The sequence below is a fragment of the Crotalus tigris genome, unplaced genomic scaffold (genome assembly GCF_016545835.1).
Source record: "Crotalus tigris isolate CLP2741 ecotype Arizona unplaced genomic scaffold, ASM1654583v1 scf7180000017683.1919423, whole genome shotgun sequence".
Lineage (NCBI taxonomy): Eukaryota > Metazoa > Chordata > Lepidosauria > Squamata > Viperidae > Crotalus > Crotalus tigris.
In genome coordinates this window covers 688,015-710,267 of record NW_024096563.1, presented here as the reverse complement: position 1 = coordinate 710,267, position 22,253 = coordinate 688,015, and the positions used below count along the sequence as shown (strand labels likewise).

General features: G+C 42.3%; 1 protein-coding gene across 1 annotated transcript; it reads right to left on the bottom strand.

The window, feature by feature from the left end:
- Positions 1-236: 236 nt before the first annotated feature.
- On the bottom strand, positions 237-21,705 carry LOC120305548 (cholesterol side-chain cleavage enzyme, mitochondrial). Its single transcript, XM_039337555.1, has 10 exons — positions 21,683-21,705; positions 6,365-6,719; positions 4,844-4,999; positions 4,036-4,235; positions 3,213-3,416; positions 2,872-3,032; positions 2,218-2,384; positions 1,828-1,906; positions 1,328-1,522; positions 237-794 (listed from the first exon to the last, which is right to left on the bottom strand). Exons 2-10 carry the CDS (start codon positions 6,652-6,654, stop codon positions 675-677), a joined length of 1,572 nt encoding a protein of 523 aa, XP_039193489.1. The 5' UTR covers positions 6,655-6,719; positions 21,683-21,705; the 3' UTR covers positions 237-674.
- Between the last annotated feature and the right edge of the window lie 548 nt (positions 21,706-22,253).

Sequence of the window (22,253 nt, the reverse complement as noted above, 5' to 3'; positions counted from 1 at the left end):
GTTCTCCACCTGTGGGTCGGGATCCCATTTGGGGTCGAACGACCATTTCACAGGGGTCACCAAACAACACAGTCCGCCATTTTTTCCCCCTTTTCCTTAGCTGTGCTCCTCCCTTTTATTCTATTGGCTTTTGAAAGCCAATAGAATAGACTCTCTTGAATAGAGTCTAATTCTATTGGCTTTCAAAAGCCAATAGGAATTGTCCAGGCTGTCTCTGCCCTGCTGAGCCTGCCAAAAGTCCCATTCTGCAAACGGTGCTGCACCAGTTGAGTAGTCCTCGACTTACGACCGGTTGAGTAGTCCTCGACTTACGACCGGTTGGGGGTCGCGGCATTAAAAAGGTTGAGAACCACTGAGCTAGAAGTTACTCCCATCGGATGAGAAGGAATCTTCTTAAACCTAATAATATTAAGCCTAGTAGAGTGCTCTGGTGTACAGGAAGATCTGAGCAGGAGAGCCTTCTTTTTGTCTTATCTAAATTGTGTTATATGAGATAAAAAAACAAGACCGAAAGCCAGAACATCCTGCTGCGCCCCAACTGTGGTTTGATTTCTATGTTTAGTAAACATCGGACATTGGGAACATCATTGGACCGTGATCCTAAGAGCTGGCAGCGCCATCCCTTCTCCAAGTGTTTTGAAAGAAAGCGTTTGTGGAGAATTTCACCCAGTTCATTAATGGGAATGATGAGGCCGTAGCGTCAGATGGATTGGTTTGTCTGGAATCAGGATAAGGCCAAAAGTGGTACCAACCTCCACGCCTCTCTTTATTTCGATCTTGAATTTTTCCAGCATCTGAGGGAGAAGAAGGGGAAAAAAACAAGAGGAAGTTACACATCTCTACGTAGCAAGGGATTGGCCAGAGTGTCACCTGAGCTTTTGAGCTTGGTTGTTTTCTTGTAGGGGAGGAGGAGGAGGAGGAGGAGGAGGAGGAGGAAGAATGCTGTGGGGTCCTTGGTGCTCTCTGACCTTGGTTGTTTTCTTCAAGACATTTCATGACCCAACTAGATAACAACATCAATGCACTGATGATGTTACATAGAAGATGTTACCTAGTTGGGTAATAAAACATCTGCAAGAAAACAACCAAGCTAGGAGAGCACCGGGGACCCCACAGTTCCATCCTGAGCTAAAGAAATGTTCTCTTCTATCGTCGAGTCACCAGATTTGGCCCGGATCTGCCAAGTTATGATTCTTATTCAATCTTCTAAAGGGGTAGCTGAGGACTTTCCCAGACATATATGTGTGTAAGACAAAGGACCAGCCCACCCTCTCCATATTTCTCCAGCCTGTCTTCCATTAGGAGTCAGTGGCAGAACTGGACTCACATGGATCAAAAACAGCTGCATCTCTATCTCGGCAATTCTGCGGCCAAGACACTGACGTGGCCCAAAGCCGAAACTTAATCCTCTGAAATATTTGGAGTCGTCAGTCTTAATCCACCTTTCTGGGTTGAACTGCAGAGGTTTGGAGAAAAATCTGGAATCCCTAAACATGGCATAAAGTCCCACCTGGACTAATGTCTGTGAAAAAAAGATGGGAAGGAAAAGGAAATAAATCAGAGTTGATGACTTGTATCTAGACTAGATTAAAAACAGTATCAGCAGGAATGACTTCCAGCAATCTCTAGATGTCTTCAACCGTCCTTGGACCAGCGTGCTATTAATAAGGACAAGCTTTGTCTCACCACCACAATAGGTCAGGTGATGCTAGAAGACAACTCAAGTCACCAATGGGAGGATGGTCTCAAACCTTTGGAGACAAGGGAGAATTTGAACATTGTTAAAAACCACCACCACCATTATTATCAGGAGTGCTGATTACTCACATTGGCAGGGATACAGTAATTTTGAAGGACAATCTCTTGTGTGGTGTATCTCTGTAACGTCACTGCAACTGGATGGAGCCTGGGTTGAAATCAGAGGAAGAAGAGAGATCTTTTATAATCTAAAAAATTATTTTTCCATCCTAATCTAACCTAGCATTAAACAACAATTATAAACTACTAGACACGCTGTGGCCCTTTGGGATATGGTTTCCAAGACATTGCCTGACCAAATTCCTCAACCTCTTCAATGATTCCTTCTAATGTACTGGAAAAATGTTTAAAAATTCAGGGACGTATTCCGAGATGAACGTGTCTTGAAAGTAGCCCACGTTGAGCTGTGTAGGACATCAGGAGTTGACCACGGGAAATATTCTTTTTGACATTTTGTACCTGAGTGTTTCTTTGATGACTGCTTTGATCAACGGGATCAACTTCATCATCTTCACAACATCTCCCCGGGAAGTTGCTCTGGCTGCGGAGATTTCGGATCTCAGTTGCTCCTGAAGGTGTGGTGCCCGAGCGAGTTCATACAGAGCCCACTGGAGGGTGATGGAAGTCTGAATGAAAATAGATCACATCGGCCCATGAGTGCCTTCTTAAGTGGGTCTTCTCAGCCACCCCTGCAAAAATGTGTGTGCTTCCCTTAGTGTAGGGCTGTCCAAATTTGTGGACTGGCTGGGGAATTCGGGGAGTTGAAGTCCACAAGTCTTAAAGTTGTCTAGTTTGGAGAGCCCTGTACAAGACTCAAGATTTCTAACTGAACTGGAGTATCTCTGGACCTTCTTAATGTTTTAGGTCCGCCAATTTATCAAAGTAGAGTGGCTACCTCTTTAATTTAGCTCAGACAGAGGAAGAGAGGTTTGAAGTGGCTGGAGATATGGAATTAAAGAAAACATCAGGGAGCAGAGGAATGGTCTGAATGGTTTTAATGACCAGAAGAATGCAAAGATCACTGATTCCTCAAAGAGTCTTGTAAAAACATTGAATAGAATCAAAGAGACCATTTGAAGGGGACATCATGAACCTGTCAAGGTCTCGCCTTACCGTGTCCACCCCTCCTGCCATCATCTCAGTTATGCTGGCTTTGATGTCTTCTATTGGCATCTTGTTCTGCATCAAAAGACTACAGAGAATGCCTCGGTACTCTTTGGCACCCTTCTGGTTGAAACAGAGGTTTTGGTAGATGTTCTGTATACATTTGTCAGCTGGTGAGATAGAGACATCATGGTAGACATACAAATAAATACAATACAATTTTATTGAAACAATAACATCACCGTGGAAGCTTCCTCCCCAAGTTCTCACCAGACTAGCGACTTTCTATCCTGTCACTGGGTGAAGGTTGGAAGTGCGCAGGTTCACACAACCACCACAGGTCCACTCACCATGCGTGAAGATGACATCCCAAGCGTAGACGTGATCCTGCCAAAACTTGGAATTGATCCTGCGTAGAAATTCTGGCGGTATGTACAACATGGGTGCAGTGGAATTAAACATCAGGGTGATGGCATCAATGAATTTCTGTGCCTCGGGGTCAATGAAATCCTGAAGAAGCCCCAACCGGATGCCGTAAAGGACATGGCATACAGCTGTGGGAAGAGAGAGACGGAGAAGATAGATGAAGATGAGGGTGAAGATGGATGAAGATATCAAAGCCGTGTCTCCCACAGGGGCAGAGATGACCTTCTAATGAATTTGCTGCACATCACATCTGTTCTTGTGGGGACCTTAAGGCTCTCTGAGCTTGGTTGTTTTCTAGCAGACGGTTCATTACCCAACTTCATCACATCATCACCAGTGATACTGTTACCTAGTTCGATAATGAAACATCTGCAAGAAAACATCCCAGCCCAGAGGGGGCCAAGCACCCAACAGTTCAACCCTGAGCTACAAATTCCCTTCTATCAATGCTTTTGCTCCTCAAGAAGTGGGTGGTTCTGTTCCTTCTGACCCAGATTACTGAATTAGTGCATTTTCTGAGTTTGCACACTCTTTATGGACTTCCACACTCCACTAAACCTTAAAGAAAGTCAATGGGCTATTTTGCAGATCCACCAAAGCCCCCTCCCCAAGGCCTACCAACAGAGCTAAGTTAACATTAAAAGGACCCAAACGGTAGTCTGTTGAGGAGAAAAAAGTACATGGTTGCCTAATTCTTCAGCCTCCCCCCCCCACCCATCCCAATCCAACTCCTTCCCTTCCACTCACATTCCAAGGCAAACCGGAAAAGCTCGTGGGTGAGGTCAGTTGTCCATTTATCTTGCGGACTGCTTCCAACCTTTATCTCCATCCGCTTGACAAAATCCTCCCCTACTTCGTTCAGGAGAGGTATGAAGTTATCCGTGACTTTGAGGGACATGGCTTCCTTGTTCAGGACTAGGCGGTCCTGGCGCCAGCTGTCTCCTTTTCTAGAAAGTACAAAAAAACAAGTAATTCCAAGGTTGTTTCGCTCATAATTTCTCCCATTTGTCAGCTCTTTTTTGACCTTTGGGGGGGCAGTCCCCCCATTTGCATTAAATCACAAGGGGGGGGGACTCTTTACGACTCCTTCCCTGGCATACGTTTCAGAGAGGAGCAGCTGAGCAGCCAAGGGAAGCATAGCAAGAGACAACTGATCAAAACCCTCAGCTACAATCAAGTCAGCTCATCGGTGGCCAAAGAAATCCTAAAGCAGGGGTCTTCAAACGTGGCCCTTTTATGACTTGTGGACTTCAACTGCCAGAATTCCCATGTGCCTGGCTGAGGAATTCTGGGAGTTGAAGTCCACAAGTCAAAAAAGGGCCACGTTTGAAGACCCCTGTTCTAAAGCAAGCTGAAGAAGAAACGGAGAAATAAAACACTCCCCCCCTCCCCATGACAAAATAACCCTCACGTTCAAGTGAGCTTCAGATTTCTCTTTTTCTGAAGGATCTCCAATCCCAACCCCCTTGATTCTGGTGTGGGGTTCAGGCTCGGCGGCCATTGTCTCATCACAAAACCTCTGGGCCCGTCCTACCACATCTCGGGGGCTTCTTACTTGAGGAGAACCCCGTAAGGCTTGTTACGGAAGTCCCGATAGGCGATCCAAGGGGGCACAGTAAATCTCTCCGGGTACAGCCCTTCGGATTTGAAGAGGATAGCGGCGTCCTTGGGATCAATGATGTTGATGCTCTCATAGCTGCCCACTTTCTCCCTGTGAAGACATGTCAGCATATCATTTGGGGCATTAAAGCCTGGATGGTGTCACAGGTGTTAAGTTATTTAAACTGAAATCTTGAGGCAGTCATAGATGCCTGGTTTCCCCCAGCAATAGTAGCAGTATTGGGTTAAAGAATGGGGAAGAAATGATCGCTCTGAGCTTGCAGACATTTCATTACCTAACTAGGTAACATCATCAGTGCTAGAAGGGGGTGGTGTCCATTTAGTGTAGGAGAAGCAAAGGGAAGAGGACGAGGAGGAGGACAGCAGGAGGAGTAGAAGGAGGAGCGGGATGGGGTCCTTGGTGCTCTCTGAGCTTGGCTGTTTTCTTGCAGACTTTTCATTACCTAACTAGGTAACATCATCAGTGCTAGAAGGGAATGGCGTTCATTTAGTGTAGGAGAAGCAAAGGGAGGAGGAGGAGGAGGAGGAGAAGAGGAAGAGATGGAGGAAGACTATGGGGTCCTTGATGCTCTCTGAACTTGGTTGTTTTCTTGCAGATGTTTCATTACCTAACTAGGTAACATCATCAGTGCTAGAAGGGAGTGGGGTTCGCTGAGTGTAGGAGAAACAAAGGGAAGGGGAGGAGGAGGAAGAGAAAGAGGAGGACTGTGGAGGATGCTCTCTGAGCTTGCTTATTTTCTTGCAGACGTTTCATTACCTAACTAGGTAACATCATCAGTGCTAGAAGGGAGTGGCATTCATTGAGTGTAGGAGAAGCAAAAGGAGGAGGAGGAGGAGGAGGAGATGTTCAAAAGAAAACTTCAGTGAGATGTTTAAAAGAAATTGTCGGAACGGATCACTTTTAAAAGAACTTGAGTGTTCATCTGGAAGGACAATCCCCTGATTTTCTGAATCATAATGTTAGTTTTAAAGACTGCATTTCCCATTGCAAAATCCTCTAATGAAGACTAACAGGGTGATCAATAGAAGAGAATAGGTGTAGCTCCAGATTGAACTGTGAGATCCTCAGTGCTCTTTGAGCTTTATAGTTTTCTTGCAAACGTTTCATTACCAAACGAGGGAGCATCAGATGAAGTTACCTAGTTTGGGTAACGAAACATCTGCCAGAAAACCACCAAATGCAGAGAGCACCAAGGACCCCACAGTAACAGAGGAGTGTTTGAAGCAAACGAGAGGCAGATAGACACAAAGAGGTGAATGATTGCAAACTTTCAAAGGGGAAACTAGCCAGTAATTTAGTTCCAGAAAAAAAAAACCCAGCGTCTATTAAACCTACAAACCATCTTGATCAAAGTGGGAGAGAGTATTTTACTTTGAGGAAGAAGAATGGAAAAAGTTTGGGAAAGGAAGCAGAATTCCACCAGATTTAAGTGACCCACCACCACCACCATCTTACCTATAAATAGGACCAAACGTCTTAAACTTGTCCACCATGATGTTGTGAAGATTGTGGAAACCGTCGTCCTTCCAGAACTGATAGAGATTAAACCATCTGGTTTTCCAATTTCCTGGCAAATCGCTGAATGGCTTCGGTGCGTTTTCCTGGGCTGGAGCTGAAGGCATCTCTCTGGAAGCTGTGTGGAGTTGGAGAATGCCAGGGCTGGATGCATCTTCAGGGCAGAAAAGGGCCCGTAAAGGATTGGAGATGCCCAAAGCAGGAATTAAAGGATGGGCCCTGAGCAGCATTGCCACACCAAAGGAGGAGGGAGGGGAAATGGGAAAAATAGAGGGAGGGGAGTCAGTAATCGGCCCTGGAGACAAAAAAAAAAAAAAATCCTTGAAAATGATAGGAGACCTCCAAAGCTCAAAGTTTTATAGTCGAGGAATGGCTTATTCAAGGATGAAGATTGTCCAATCAGATCCGCTCTGAAATCCTAGCCTATCTATTCATTGCGTTTTTCAAAACAAAAACACAGCTTCATGCAGACACAAACCCAAGCCTATATCACAAGGAGACTTGTTACCTTTAGGGCTTTTGTTAAGGTTAGTGTTTTGTTTTTTTCCTCCAGTGCAAAAACTTTCTATTTTCAATCATCCAAATAAATAAGTAAGGCAGGCTTAAACCAGTAAAGCCTTGATCAAATGTTTGTTCCTTTCTAAAAGAGCACTGGGATAAAAGATGAAATCGCTCAGCTTAGATCTAGAGCTGGCCTTTATTGCAGAATATTAGCTCCAGGGTTGCCCAGCTAGACCAAATTTGGTGTAAAATCGAGCAACGTTGATTGCCTCTGTCCAATCTCCACTTTAATGCTTCCATTGGAAAAGTTGTTCGGAGTCAATCGGCAATGCTCCCTTTCCTGCAGTTTCCACGCCTCTCTGTCAGGCCAGAACTTTTGATCAAGCGAGGTCAACTTCGTTTAGCATTGCAGCTGCTCAGACTCCTTAAGACTAGAGTTACAATTCCCCTTTGAGGCCACTGGTCTGTCCTTTGACAAATCTTTTCTTCTGGCTGGGATTATTGCTATTATTATTATTATTATTATTATTATCGATTATCGCACAGTCAGCCAGATGTTCAGACTGGATTTGGCATTTTGTCTACCTATCGAGTCCTTACCCAGGACCTGGGATAGGCAGATGTGGATGTTTGATGGTATTACAGATATCGTCGCAGGATGGAAGCAGTTCCTAATAAGGCTGCCTTTTGCAATTGACTAATAGCGAATTTGTCAATGCCAATGGTGTTCAAGTGGTGCTCCAGTTGTTTTGGGATTGCACCCAAGGAGCCTATGACTATTGGTACTACCCTTGCTTGCTTGTACTACCCTTGCTTGCTTTATTATTATTATTATTATTATTATTATTATTATTATTATTATTTGCAGAGTTGAGGGTAGTGTATATCAGTACATCTGGTTGGTTTATATCAGGGTCTCATGCAACCCCTCAAATGGATTAAATCAGTGCCACTTCATGTGGGAGGCAGAGTCATTCTAAGACTGGCCTATACTTCCATATTTCTATTATTTCCTAGAGTTTCTGAGTTGGGCGGCCATAAAAATTAGATAGATAGATAGATAGATAGATAGATAGATAGATAGATAGATAGATAGATAGATAGATAGATATGATAAAGACAGATGATATAGAGATAGACAAATAGACACAGACAGATAGATAGGTGATAGAGATAAATATGATAGATGAGAGAGACAGAGATGAGAGAGATATGATATAGTAGATAGATAGATAGATAAATAGATAGATAGATAGATAGATAGATAGATATAAATAATAAAGACAGATGAGAGAGGGAGAGATGATAGAGGTAGATATGATAGAAGTAATAGATAGATAGATAGATAGAGAGAGAGAGAGACAGACAGACAGACAGACAGATCAAAATAGATAGAGATAGATAAATAGAGATACATGACAGACAGACAAACAGACGGACAGAGATGAGAGCTTGCGATGCACCAATAACACAATGTTCAACTGAAAAATACTGTGGATGACCTTAGGCCAGCTTCTCCCTGTCCTATCTTGCAAGGAAAGAGTCGCATACAGACAATATCCCTACCATTTTATGAACTTTTGTGCAATGTGAGTTTCAAAGAAAGGTAGGAACATCCTTAAAAACTCATAATCTTCTTATGGGTCAGATTGGTACTCACGTCAGTAGGGATTAAGTGATTCTGAAGGACAGTGTCTCGGCTGAGTATGTGGTAGTGTCGTGATAACGAGGTGCTCTCTAAAGTTGGTTGTTTTGTTACAGACGTCTCATGACCCAACTAGGTAACATCATTATGGCTTTTGGGTGAATCAGCTCATAAGCTCATACAACTTTTGGTCAAAAGTTTCAAACTTTCCCCCGGGTTGGAGGACAAGAATTTGGAAAAAGCGTTGCCTTTTCTTCTTCAAAAGAGCAATATGTTCACAAACCAAACTCATACGCAAGAAAATATCGGCCCTACGAAGTTGCCAGTCCTTGGGACATCCCTGTTTTGGGTCCATGGAGCTTGGAATATCTAGCCTGTCTCTGCCATGTTCTACTTAAGAAAAACAATGAGATAACTAACCTCATTTCACTGTGGCATCTCAAAGACATCAAAATTGGTACCAAAGATCAAGTTTACCAACAGACAAACTTGCTTGAAGAGTTTGCAGGAGGTGAAGAAAGAACTCATAGTTCTAAAAGGGTCAGGAGACCATGGTCCTTAAACTTAGCAAATATCTGGATAGTGAGCAGAACATTCTGACTTGCAATAACCACATTTGAAGATAATTTGTTCCCTGGTAATCAGTCGTTATCATGTTTTTATGTCATGTAGATATCACAGCTGACTCATACTTACTTTTGACATAAAGTGACCTTTGCTGATTTATTAGAAAAAATAAATAAATTTCACATACTAGTGTCCAATAGTCCAAGATAATTACAGTATGTAACCTGACCATCGTCTCTACAAAATCCCCTGTAGTTTTTATATTCTCATTTTATCCCCCCCCCCCAGTTAGCAATGAAGTCCCCAGAGAAGTTGCTTGGTTTGAATCCTAGTTAATCATATTCTCCAGCTTTTGGTGAATAGGTGAACCTCCTCTCTGGCAACCTCTCAAATTTTGGAAGAGTGCTATCATGTGATTACGGGTGACATGATAGCAGTGTTCCAGTATTTGAGGGGTTGTCATAAAGGAGAGGGGGTCCACCTATTCTCCAAAGCACTTGAAGGCGGGACAAGAAACAACGGATGGAAACTCATCAAGGAGAGAAGCAACCTAGAACTGAAGTGAAATTTCCTAAGACTGAAAACAATTAATCATTGGTACAGCTTGCCTTCATATGTTGTGGATGCTCCGTCACTGAAGTTTTTAAAGAATATGTTGGACAACCATTTGTCCTGAATATTATAGGGTCTACTGCTTGAGCAAGGGGTTCGACTGGAAGACCTCCAAGGCCCCGTTCAACTCTGTTATTCTGTATGCGTGATAAGGTACAAGAGCTGGCCAATTGTGTCTAGACCAGGGGTAGGCAACCTCGGCTCTTTTATGACTCGTGGACTTCAACTCCCATAATTCCTGAGTCAGCTATGCTCAGGAATTCTGGGAGTTGAAGTCCATGAGTCATAAAAGAGCCAAGGTTGCCTATCCCTGGTCTAGACCAGTGGTTCTTAACCTTTTTGAACGAATCGCCCCCTTGAGCCAATGAGGAAGTTGTCATCGCCCCCCTCCCCCAACATAACCTCTCAATCACAACATAGGAAATAATTCTTCAATTTATGCAAACACTTGTTTTGTTTTCTTTAAAATTGTCATCAGGACATATTGATGCAAATAATTTATTTCCAATCTTTTTCCCATATCTCTTTTTTTCACTGTGTGAAAAATTTTGATGCCACCCGTCACTTTATTCCCAAACTTCATGATACATGTATTTCATTATTATCTTATTTATTCAAGACACTTAAATGTAATGACCACTTTGAAAACAAAATTCAATTGCAAGAAAGTGAAATGCCCGAAAAGAAAAACAGTAATATTTAATGATTGAATTACAAGTAAAATTTAAGACGCAAAAAGAAATATAAAAAAGGTAGAGGCTGCTGCGCAACGCGCATGAAGATAAGCGATGCGTATTCACATATGTACGGTGTTCTGTACTGAAGCTAGCTGGAGGAACATTTGAAAATACAATTCAATCCACTAATAGCGAGCAATCTGATGTTTTTGTACGACAGATATACAGTGATTCACTATATGAAAAAGTCTCAAAAGTGTCTCCAAAACTTTTCACTCCATCGCCCCCATATCGCCCCCTTTTTGTTCCTTCACCCCCCTGAAAAATGAAATCGCCCCCTGGGGGGCAATATCGGCCAGGTTAAGAATCCCTGGTCTAGACCATGAAGCTCAGTTGAGTTTGGCTTTGTTGATCTTTAGATAGAAATTCAGGGAGAAATCCCAGAGTAGGATGCTCTGGTTGGAAATTGAAAAAAATCCACCCCCAAAAAACTATTTCTGTCTTTAGAGCAACATAAAAGTACCTATAATAAGCAAATAAATTAATTTTGTATTGCCATCAATCAATCAAACAAACAAACATCCTTTCCAACTCTGTTCTTCTCTCCTTCTGTAGCTTAGTCTGATGCTTTCTTTTTGTACCACACGATGGCAGTAAACATCTGCAAACATCTGCAAACATCCAGAATCTTTACTTCTATAGGGTGCATTTGTAGCTGTCTCCTATTCAGATAGGCAAGAACAGACGTGACAGGGATTACAATTCCAGCAGGATTTGAAGGCAACAAAAAAGTCACCGTCCTATAAATTGCCGCTGCAACAGCAATGGGAGCATTTTCGACAGATTATAGAGAACATCTTCAGGCCAAAAAAATCAACAACGCCGGAAAATCTACAGGATTTGGTGAAAAGAGTCAGGACAGGGTCCATCATGGCTGTTTTGGTTTATTATGGCAGAAAATGGTTTAAAAAAAAAAAAAAAAACTAGTCAAAGCCCAGAGAGGAGAATACAATTCATACAAGCATTTGGTGAGAAAGTACAAATGTACAAAAAACGTAAGGTGACCAACCGTCCTCCTTTAGGGAGGACAGTCCTCCTTTTGTAAGTTCTGTCTTCCCTCGAAAAGTGTCCTCCTACATGTCCTCCTTTTTGATATTTGAAGACTAATCTGCAGGGCTTTTTTTTTTTTTCTCATAGAACGCTTAGAACCGCATTCTGGCACCTTTTTTGATGGTTTTTTTTTTTTCAATTTTTGTATGAGCTGTGCGACTCCCACTATTGGCTTTCAAAAGCCAATAGGAATTGCTGCTGAGCGTGCCAAAACACCTGGCCGACAAACTTTACACATGCAAGTTGTCTGTGTCATTTTGCAATGAATAAAATGTTTCTTTTATTTACGATATTTTTTTTCTTCAATTTATTTGTGTCCTCCTTTTCATTGTAAAAAAGTTGGTCACCTTAAAAAAGGAGATCTAAATAATAAGGAGGAATTTCCTGACAATTGGAATAATTAATCAGTGGAACACTTTGCCTCCAGAAGTCGTGGGTGCTGCAACACTGGAGGTTTTTAAGAGGAGATTGGATAACTATTTGTCTGGAACAGTGGTTCTCAACCTGTGGATCGAGACCCCATTTGGGGTCGAACGGCCATTTCACGGGGGTCGCCAAACAACGCAGTCTGCCATTTTTTCCCCCTTTTCCTTAGCTGTGCTACTCCCTTTTATTCTATTGGCTTTTGAAAGCCAATAGAAGTGACTCTCTTGAATAGAGTCTAATTCTATTGGCTTTCAAAAGCCGATAGGAATTGTCCAGGCTGTCTCTGCCCTGCTGAGCCCGCCAAAAGTCCCATTCTGCAAACGGTGCTGCACCAGTTGAGTAGTCCTCGACTTACGACCGGTTGGGGGTCGCGGCATTAAAAAGGTTGAGAACCACTGGTCAGGAATGATATAGGGCAGGAATATCTGGCTGGGGAATTCTGGGGGCTGAAGTCCACAAGTCTTAAAGTTTCAAGGTTGGATACCCCTGATATAGGATGCCCTGCTTGAGTGGGGGATTGGACTAGAACAGAGGTCTCCAACCTTTTGGGCACCAGGGACCGGTTCCGTGGAGAAAGGTTTTTCTGCAGACCGGAGGGGTTGTGGTTTTGTGTGCTGCCTACATCCCACGGATGGGGCTTTGCTTGTTTGTGCGGACCGGTTGCTGGCATGCCGTGGCCCGGTACTAGTCCATGGACTGGGGGTTGAGGACCCCTAGACTAGAAGATCTCTAAGATCCCTTCCAACCCCATGATCTATGTTCTACTTTTCCTGCAGGGCATAAGTACCTCAGTTCCCTGGGATACAGAGAGCATCAGATTAGAATCAAAGATCAGACACATGCAGCAATCAGCAAATTTTCTAGACTTTATTTCAGTTTCAGTGGCAGTCCTTACAGAAAGTCACTCACTGGATTTCACTGGTAATTGAAAGTCAGAAATTTTATTTCGGGGAAATTTTGTGATGGAAGTTCAGCAAGTCAAGCGCTGAAACATAAACGGTGCCATAAAATATGCACGAAAAATACCGAACAGTTCTGGAGATCCTTAAACAATGATGTTCTTGCTTCCAGGTCATGGAATTCACGAAACTATTTGGGGTGTTTTCCACTTCAAAGGTGTGTTCCTATTTTTAGCTCTCTCCACAGTGACTTCCTTAATTATTTGCAGGAGGTTTATTGTAAGTACCGGCTCTTCCTTTTGTGCAAAGTTCAACAAAGAGCCACTCCCAAGAAGAAGAAGCATCACGATCAAATCACACAACTGAAACAGCGTAAACGTCCCCTCCTTACCTTTTTCAACAAAGAGGTAAAATTAAATTAAAATGATATAAACACTCAACTCCTGAGGATTACCTCGGTACAACCACAGAGTTTGATTGATTGATTGAGGACTGAATATGTGGACAATACCAAATGATTTATTTGGTTTTTTCCAACTCCCCAGCCTAGCCTTCTGCTTTGGGACTTCTTTGTGAATTCCTGTCTAAGATCAATGAACCCTAACTCATCTGAGCTTCCTAGCATAGACACAATTGTCCAGGTCTTGTACATGATCACTTACATAGAATAACAGTTGGGAGGGACCTTGGAGGTCTTCTAGTCCAACTGCCTGCCCAAGTAGGAGATCATATACCATTGATGGTTGTCCAATCTCTTCTTTGAAAAACTCCAGTGATGGAGCATCAACAACTTCTGGAGGCAAGCTGTTCCACTGATTAATTGTTTTCACCATCAAGAAATTTCTCCTTAGTTCTAGGTTGCATCTCTCCTTGATAAGTTTCTATTCATTGCTTCTTCTCCTGTCCTTTGGAGAATAGGTTGACTCTCTCTTCTCTGTGATAACCTCTCAGATATTGGAACACTGCTATCATGTCACCCCTGGTCCCTCTCTTCATTAAATTAGAATACCCAGTTTCAACAACCATTCTGAAAGCTTAGAATCCATCTATTCTTTTTATCCCGCGACATGGAATTTTAAACAGAGTGAATCCCTTCCAACTTTGTTCTGGGCTAATTAGACTCAAGCAAATTCCAAGAGATTGAACTTTAAGGATGGATCGGAAAAAAAAAAAACTGCCACTATTTTTTGTGGACTTAGTCATGTTGACCAAAGTGTTTTATCACAGGGCAGAGACTATTTCAAGATTTTTGACATACTTGAAAAGATTGACACAGCGCTGGGAAAAATATCTCAGTGTGTTTGTGCAAAACACACCCTGGCTGCACCAGGCAATTAACCAGCTTTATGGGTTTTGGGTGATATTCCTAACCCACGGGTTTTATCAATCTTTTTGCTCTTACAAATGTTGACTCAGTTTTCCAGCCAAGACACGCATTCATGTCAGCCAGTCCAATCCAAAGTATTGGTAATAATTTATGAGTGTTTTAGTTTACAAAGTTAAGCATTTTTTTTTTGTTATTATTATATGGATACAGTAGATTTACAGTCAAAGACTGGGGGAAACTGAACAATTCAAGTCTTGGCAAGGACCTAAGAATGATTAAGGTATGACTAGGGATATAGGCAGTTCAAACAAGAGAGTGTTTTTTGTAAAATTAGGATGTCCAAGTGCGATAAATTCCATATTTCCAGATCTCAAGCAAGTTACTAAATATCTCTTAAATACAGGTAGTCTTTGCCAAGTGTCTGAGTTTTGATCATGTGACTACGGAGGGATGCTGCAATGATTGTGTGAAAAACGGCCATCACACACTTTTTTCAGTGCCGTTGTAACTTCAAATGGTCACTAAGCAAACTTTTGAAAGTTGAGGACTATCTGTATTACAAAGGCGAAACCATCAACTCGATCATTTCTCCGACAGATCTTCAAAGTGATTCAAAGCATGAAGCTTCCCACCAGCTCGGGGGCGGGAATTGACCCCGGTTTGAAGGTTTAAGAAATATTTGTGCCTTTTTTTTCCTTCTGGATCAAGCCAGAAGTCCATCAGATCATTGATTCAGAAGTACAGGTGGATTCATGTTTTAAAACCAATGTTGGGAAATTGAATGGGCCAAAGACGCAACCCACACATGCGTGCACCATCACTGTTGTCGGCTGTGGCCCTGGAGCTGAAGGACAGCCTAGACACCAATAGGAAATGACATTTTCTTCATGAAGTAGTTTCAGGAAATGTCCTTTGCCCAAATAACAGGAAAAGGAACAATAGTTATTCTATAAGACTCCTTCGGAGTCAAATTCACCGTGCAAACCAGCTGTTGGGAGACAGAGGTCACTCAGAAGAGAGACATCGGCACCAGCCAGGAAGAGTACGCAATTCTGAGTTGGCATGATTAAAGATCAACCTCTCCTTTTATTGTCTGGGCTGGTTTCGAAAATTTTTTGTTGAAGTTATGAGGTGTTTGTTTGCTTCTTTCTTTTTCACTGAGAGTGGGCTGTTTCTGTGATGCAATCTCAATTTATGCAACCGAAAGAGAAGTCTCATTTTTGTTCCCCTGTGTCCTAGAAAGACATTGAGCATTTTCTGAAAATCTAGGAAGAGGTAGACAGGTGGTCTTCCATTCCTTCGGTGACGGTTCAAAATTACAATATCACCGGGGAAAAAGTGACTAAGAACTGGTTCTTATACAGATAAATCGCATGTGACGACTGTAATTGAGCCCTAAATTTATGTTGCTAAGGGAAACATTTGTTGAGTGAGTTTTGCCCCATTTTACAATGTTTCTTGCCCCGGTGGTTATGTGAATTATTGCAGTTGTTAAGTTGGCAACATGGTTGTTAAGTGAATCTGGCTTCCCCATTGACTTGGCTTGTCAGAAGGTCACAAAAGGGGATCACGTGACCCCAGGTCACTGCGATCGTCATAAGTATGCGTCAGTTGCCAAGTTACCAATTTTGATCACATGATCACATGACCATGGGGATGCTGTGAAAAACGGTCATGTCACTTTTTTCCAGTGGTGTTGGAACTTTGAACTTTGAACTTTAGCTGTCACTAAATGAACTAGTGCAGAGGTAGGCAACCTCGGCTCTTCAACTCCCAGAATTCCTGAGCCAACATGGGGGAACTATGGCCCCCTCATGATTCGTGGACTTCAACTCCCAGAATTCCTGAGCCAGCATGGGGGAACTATGGCCCCCTCATGACTCGTGGACTTCAACTCCCAGAATTCCTGAGCCAGCATGGGGGAACTATGGCCCCCTCATGACTCGTGGACTTCAACTCCCAGAATTCCTGAGTCAACATATCTGGGAGTTGAAGTCCATGAGTCATAAAAGAGCCGAGGTTGCCTACCCCTGAACTAGTGTAAGTTGAGGACTCATGACCACTCTAGCGTTCCTACAATGATCTGACCAAAATTCGGATGCTTGGCAACTGGCATGTATTTATAACAGTTGCTGTATCCCAGGATCACGTGATCCCCATTCCCAAAAGTCCAGCTGGCTTTTGACAAGCAAAGTCAGTAGTTGGATTTGCTTAATGACTGCTTGATTCACTTAAGATTCATTTAAGAACCCTGACAAAAATATTGTAAAATCAGGGATTTTACACTAACGACTGCCTTGCTTAATCATAGAAATTCTGGTCTCTCCATTGTGCTCATTAAGTCAAGGACTACCTCTATTCTTTTTTATTTCTTTTATTCCATTTCATTCTTTGATTACCCAAGGTTAGGCATTCAGTTTGAATTCGACCTGTCTAACATCTCACCTAGTTCGATGTTCTTATTCTGAGTCAGAGGAAGGATATGATTATTAAAAGAACAACATATGTGTATATTGGAGAGGCATGCACGCTTAGGTAATCTGAGGCTTTGTGTGGATTTCATTAGTAATCTAGAAATAGGGTTAAAAAAAGGAATGGGTTTTTTGGGGGGGGGCATCCCTTCCAAACTTAGAAGATGGGAAAAGTAGAGAAAGAGGCTCAGAAGGGTCCTTCCACTCCAATTTCTCAGACTGTAAAGGAGACAGTGGGAGATTTGCACTTTCAGAGTCACAAATTTCTGTTAATGTTGTCTTACAGTGAAGTAGTAACTACTTCATTGTGTTGTGTTTCCTGTCTGACCTACCTGAGAAGACTGATCTCATTACAGGCGGATGCCAGCTTGTTTCTTTAGAATTAGGTGCACCGGATGAACCTGTATGGTCTAGAGCAGTGGTTCTCAACCTTTTTAATGCCGCGACCCCCCAACCGGTCATAAGTCGAGGACTACTCAACCGGTCGTAAGTCGAGGACTACTCAACTGGTGCAGCACTGTCTGCAGGATGGGACTTTTGGCAGGCTCAGCAGGGCAGAGACAGCCTGGACAATTCCTATTGGCTTTGGAAAGCCAATAGAATTAGACTCTATTCAAGAGAGTCTATTCTATTGGCTTTCAAAAGCCAATAGAATAAAAGGGAGTAGCACAGCTAAGGAAAAGGGGGAAAAAATGGCGGACTGCGTTGTTTGGCGACCCCCATGAAATGGTCATTCGACCCCAAATGGGGTCCCGGCCCACAGGCTGAGAACCACTGGTCTAGAGTCTCCATCCTTGGCAACTTTAAGACTTCTCCATTCCCAGAATTCCCCAGCCAGCATGGTGTGGTTTATGTGTGTGTGTGGGGGGTCCCTTCTGAGCCTCTTTCGCTGCGTCTCTTCCCATCTCCGAAGGTCGTTCCCATTTCAAATGACTAGACCTCTCTCAACTAAGTCACTCCACTTCCAGAGCTTCTAAGAATGAAAGAACTATGCAGAGTCCTTGAATTGTGATCATTCATTTTAAGACTGGTTGAAATAATGATGGACACAAAATGGGTGTTGTACTGTCATCCTAAATGGTTGTGCCACTCTCCGTCTGTGAGCTCATGACTGTAGGTTGGGGGGGTTCTGCTTTACAATGTGTTGTGGCATTCTCCGATAGCTGGCTGGGGAATTCTGGGAGTTGAAGTCCATAAGTCTTAAAGTTGCCAAGTTTGGAGAAACACCCCCCCCCCCTTTGGCCTAATGCCCTGCTAGGAACCACGCAGAATGGCTGTCTCCTTAGAGGTGAGCCTGCTTCACGACTTCTTCTCTCAAGGTTCTTACCTAGAACCAAGACACCGACCGGGAACACCACCAGGGCCCAGCAGAATATTATTTGCCTAGAACCCACTCAACCAAAGAGCCAGTGTACCAAGAGGGTTAGATTTATTAATTAACCCAATGTCCCCGCAGAAACGTTCCCCTTTCTCTAAAATAAGAAAGTAAAAGAGGAAGTTTCGAGACCGCTAAGAAAGAGACGCCTCGGCAGTACTTCTGCACTGCTTCTTATCAAGGAGGTAGCTTGATTTCCCCTGAATTTCGGAACAAGAATAATTTAGCTTTCTGAATAACCCAGAACACTTGATAAAAAAAGACAAGATTATCTGGCTGATGCTTGGTCCTTGAAGAGGCTGAGTCTGGCTGGCATTACAGTTGGATGTTGGATATAAATAATAATAATAATAATAATAACAACTGAGCATCTAGAACAGCACAAAAACAACAGAATAAGGCTACCTGCATTGAAGCTTGTTCCAAAGAAACAGCTAGCACAAGCATTAAAAGATGCAAATATTGCAATATCAAGTATAAGCACCAATTCATTGCAAGAAACAAACCAACTAAGGTACAGCACAGCTGCAGTTATAACAGAATACCTGGGATGCAAAATCAACAAAGAAGAAAAACAAACAAACAGTGCACCAGAAAAATGGAAGGTTAGACTAGAAAATAAGATCAGCAAGTTAAGATCACATGCAAGCAAGCTAGAACAGATGAAAGAAAAGAAGCTGAAGAACAAGAAGACCAAAGAATACCTAATCAAGAAATACCACTTAGAAACAAGGAAGATCAAGGAAGCACTGGAAATAATAAAGCAACAAATAACAGCTATAGCCAGGAAAATCAGTAGATATGAAGCTCGAATTGCAAACTATAGGCAGAACCTCCAATTTCAATCCAATCAGAAACGTTTCTACCAATCCATCAATGGAGAAACTGCAAGGAATCAGTCAGTACCTGACAAGGAAGAAACAGTGCAGTTCTGGAAGCAGATATGGGATAACCCAAAGAAATACAACAAGGATGCGGCTTGGTTAAAAGAGGTGGATGCAAATAAAACAGAAGTTGAAATGAAAGAACTAGTAATAACAACAAAAATGGTAGAAAAAAGAGCAAAGAAAATCAAAAATTGGTCAGCACCAGGTGAAGATGAACTGCATGGGTTTTGGTTGAAACATCTAACTGTTATACACCCACTCATTGCCAACAGTTCAACAATATACTACAAGGAGGAGAAATTGAAAAGTGGCTAACAACTGGGAAAACCTACCTAATAATGAAAAATCCAGCAAAAGGGGCAACACCAGGTAACTACAGGCCAATTACCTGCTTACCAACAACTTTCAAATTACTAACTGGTGTGGTAGCTGATGCAGTACAACAGCATCTAGTTGAAAACAATCTCTTTCCACCTGAGCAGAAAGGAAACCGCCCCAATAGCAGAGGAACAAAAGATCAACTCCTAATAGACAAAATGATCTTGGAAAACTGCAAGAGAAGGAAGACCAACCTGAATGTGGCATGGATTGACTACAAAAAGGCATTTGACTCTCTGCCACATGATTGGATAATAAAGTGCCTAGAAATAACAGGAGTCAGTAGAAACATCAGAAAATTTGTGCAAAGATCGATGGCACAATGGAAGACACAGTTGCAGATCAATGGTGAGGCTGGGAGAGGTTAATATCAAGAGAGGAATATTTCAAGGAGATTCATTATCACCATTACTATTTGTTATTGCACTGTTTCCTCTGTCAACAATACTGAATAACTCAGGACATGGCTATCAAACATCAAAAACATCTGCCAGACTATCCCACCTCCTTTATATGGATGATCTGAAGCTGTATGGAAAAACATCATCTGAAATAGAATCGCTGCTCAACACTGTCCGTATATATAGCCAAGATATTGTAATGGAGTTTGGCTTGGACAAATGTGCCACACTTACTATCAAACAAGGAAAAATAATGAAAACTGAAGGAATCAAGATGCCCCACGAAAATAACATTAAGAGTCTGGATGAGGAAGAGTACTACAAATACTTGGGTATCCTTCAAGCTGACAACATCAAGCACACTGAAGTCAAGAAAAAGATTAGAGGTGAATACATCAAGAGAGTGAAGAAGATCTTAAAATCCAAACTCAATGGAGGAAATACCATAAAGGCAATCAACACCTGGGCAATCCCAGTCATTAGGTACACAGCTGGAATAGTGGACTGGACTCAAGCAGAACTAAAAGCAATGGATAGGCAGACCAGAAAAATAATGACAATGAATCATGCCCTTCATCCACGCAGTGACATTGATAGACTTTATCTACCAAGGCAAATAGGTGGGCGTGGAATGCTACAAGTACATCAGATGGTTGAAGAAGAAAAAATGGCTTTGGAAGAATATCTGAAGAACAATGATGAAGATGCACTGAAATTAGTATATCAGGAAGGCTTACTAACTACTGGAGAGACCAAACTGGCCTACAAGAAAGACCAAATGAAGAACAGAATAGAGGCATGGGAAGACAAAGCACTACATGGCCAATACATGAAAAAAATAGCTGGGAAAGCAGATAATAATAAAACCTGGCAATGGCTAAGAGCAGGAAAATTGAAGAAAGAGACCGAGGGACTAATTCTGGCTGCACAAGACCAAGCCTTAAGGACAAATGCATACAAAGTCAAAATTGAGAAGACAGCAACAGACAGTAAGTGCCGCCTATGCAAAGAAGCTGAAGAAACAGTGGACCACTTGGTAAGCTGTTGCAAGAAGATTGCACAAACTGATTACAAGCAGCGGCATGACAAAGTAGCAACAATGGTGCATTGGAAGATCTGCAAAAAATATCATTTGCCTGTAAGCAAAAACTGGTGGGATCATAAAATAGAGAAAGTCATAGAAAATGATAAAATTAAACTGCTCTGGGACTTCAGAATTCAAACAGACAAGCACCTGCAACATAACACCCCAGACTTAACAATTGTCGATAAGAAAGACAAAAAAGTCTGGATAGTGGATGTGGCAGTGCCTGGAGATAGCAGAATAGAAGAGAAAGAACTGGAGAAGATAACAAAATACAAAGACCTACAAATAGAAATAGAAAGACTGTGGCAAAAGCAAGCAAGGGTAGTACCAATAGTCATAGGCTCCTTGGGTGCAATCCCAAAACAACTGGAGCACCACTTGAACACCATTGGCATTGACAAATTCGCTATTAGTCAATTGCAAAAGGCGGCCTTACTAGGAACTGCTTCCATCCTGCGACGATATCTGTAATACCATCAAACATCCACATCTGCCTATCCCAGGTCCTGGGTAAGGACTCGATAGGTAGACAAAATGCCAAATCCAGTCTGAACATCTGGCTGACTGTGCGATGATCGATAATAATAATAATAATAATAATAATAATAATAATAATAATAATAATAATAATAATGAGGAGGAGAAGGAGAAGAAGAAGAAAAAGAAGAAGAAGAACAACAACAACAGCAATAATAATAATAATAATAATAATGAGGAGGAGGAGGAGGAGAAGAAGGAGAAGAAGAAGAAAAAGAAGAAGAAAAAGAAGAAGAAAAAGAAGAAGAAAAAGAAGAAGAAGAAGAACAACAACAACAGCAGCAGCAATAATAATAATAATAATAATAATAATAATAATAATAATAATAATAATAATAATAATAAAGTTGGAAGGGACCTTGGAGGTTGTTGCGTCCTTCGCGAAATGGCAAGACACGAGAAGCAGTTGTAGTTCTCAGGTATGCTTTATTCTTCAGTTCAGCTTACAGTTGGAATATACCGGCAACGCCCAAAACTCTCGGCCTCTTATATAGGCCTTTCCCGAGTCAATGTGTTACTTTTTGGTGTGCCAGCACTTGCGCATGCGCATAAGCACTGGCGACAGCCTGTCTGGCCCCGGGCAGCCTGCACCTGCAATGCCCTGAGCCTGCTTGCACAAGCTCAGGACATAACACCCCTTTCCCCCGGGCTAAAACTATTACCCATGCCATAATAATACATAACTCATTTTTTTAGTGTAGTGCCATGCTCCCAATACCAGGTGTTCCCCGTTTTCCATTGGCCTCAATGCTCTACTTTCTACTAGCTGTGTTTTGCCAATAGGGTTACAAAATCCTCTAAATACTTAGGAGATTTCCTTGCTCTCTGTGACCTCCTAAGCTCTGGGTACCTGCCAAGTACCCCTTGACTGAGGGGTGGTGCATGCCTGTCCCCCTTATTATGCCTTGGTGGTTCCCAAGGACTGTGCT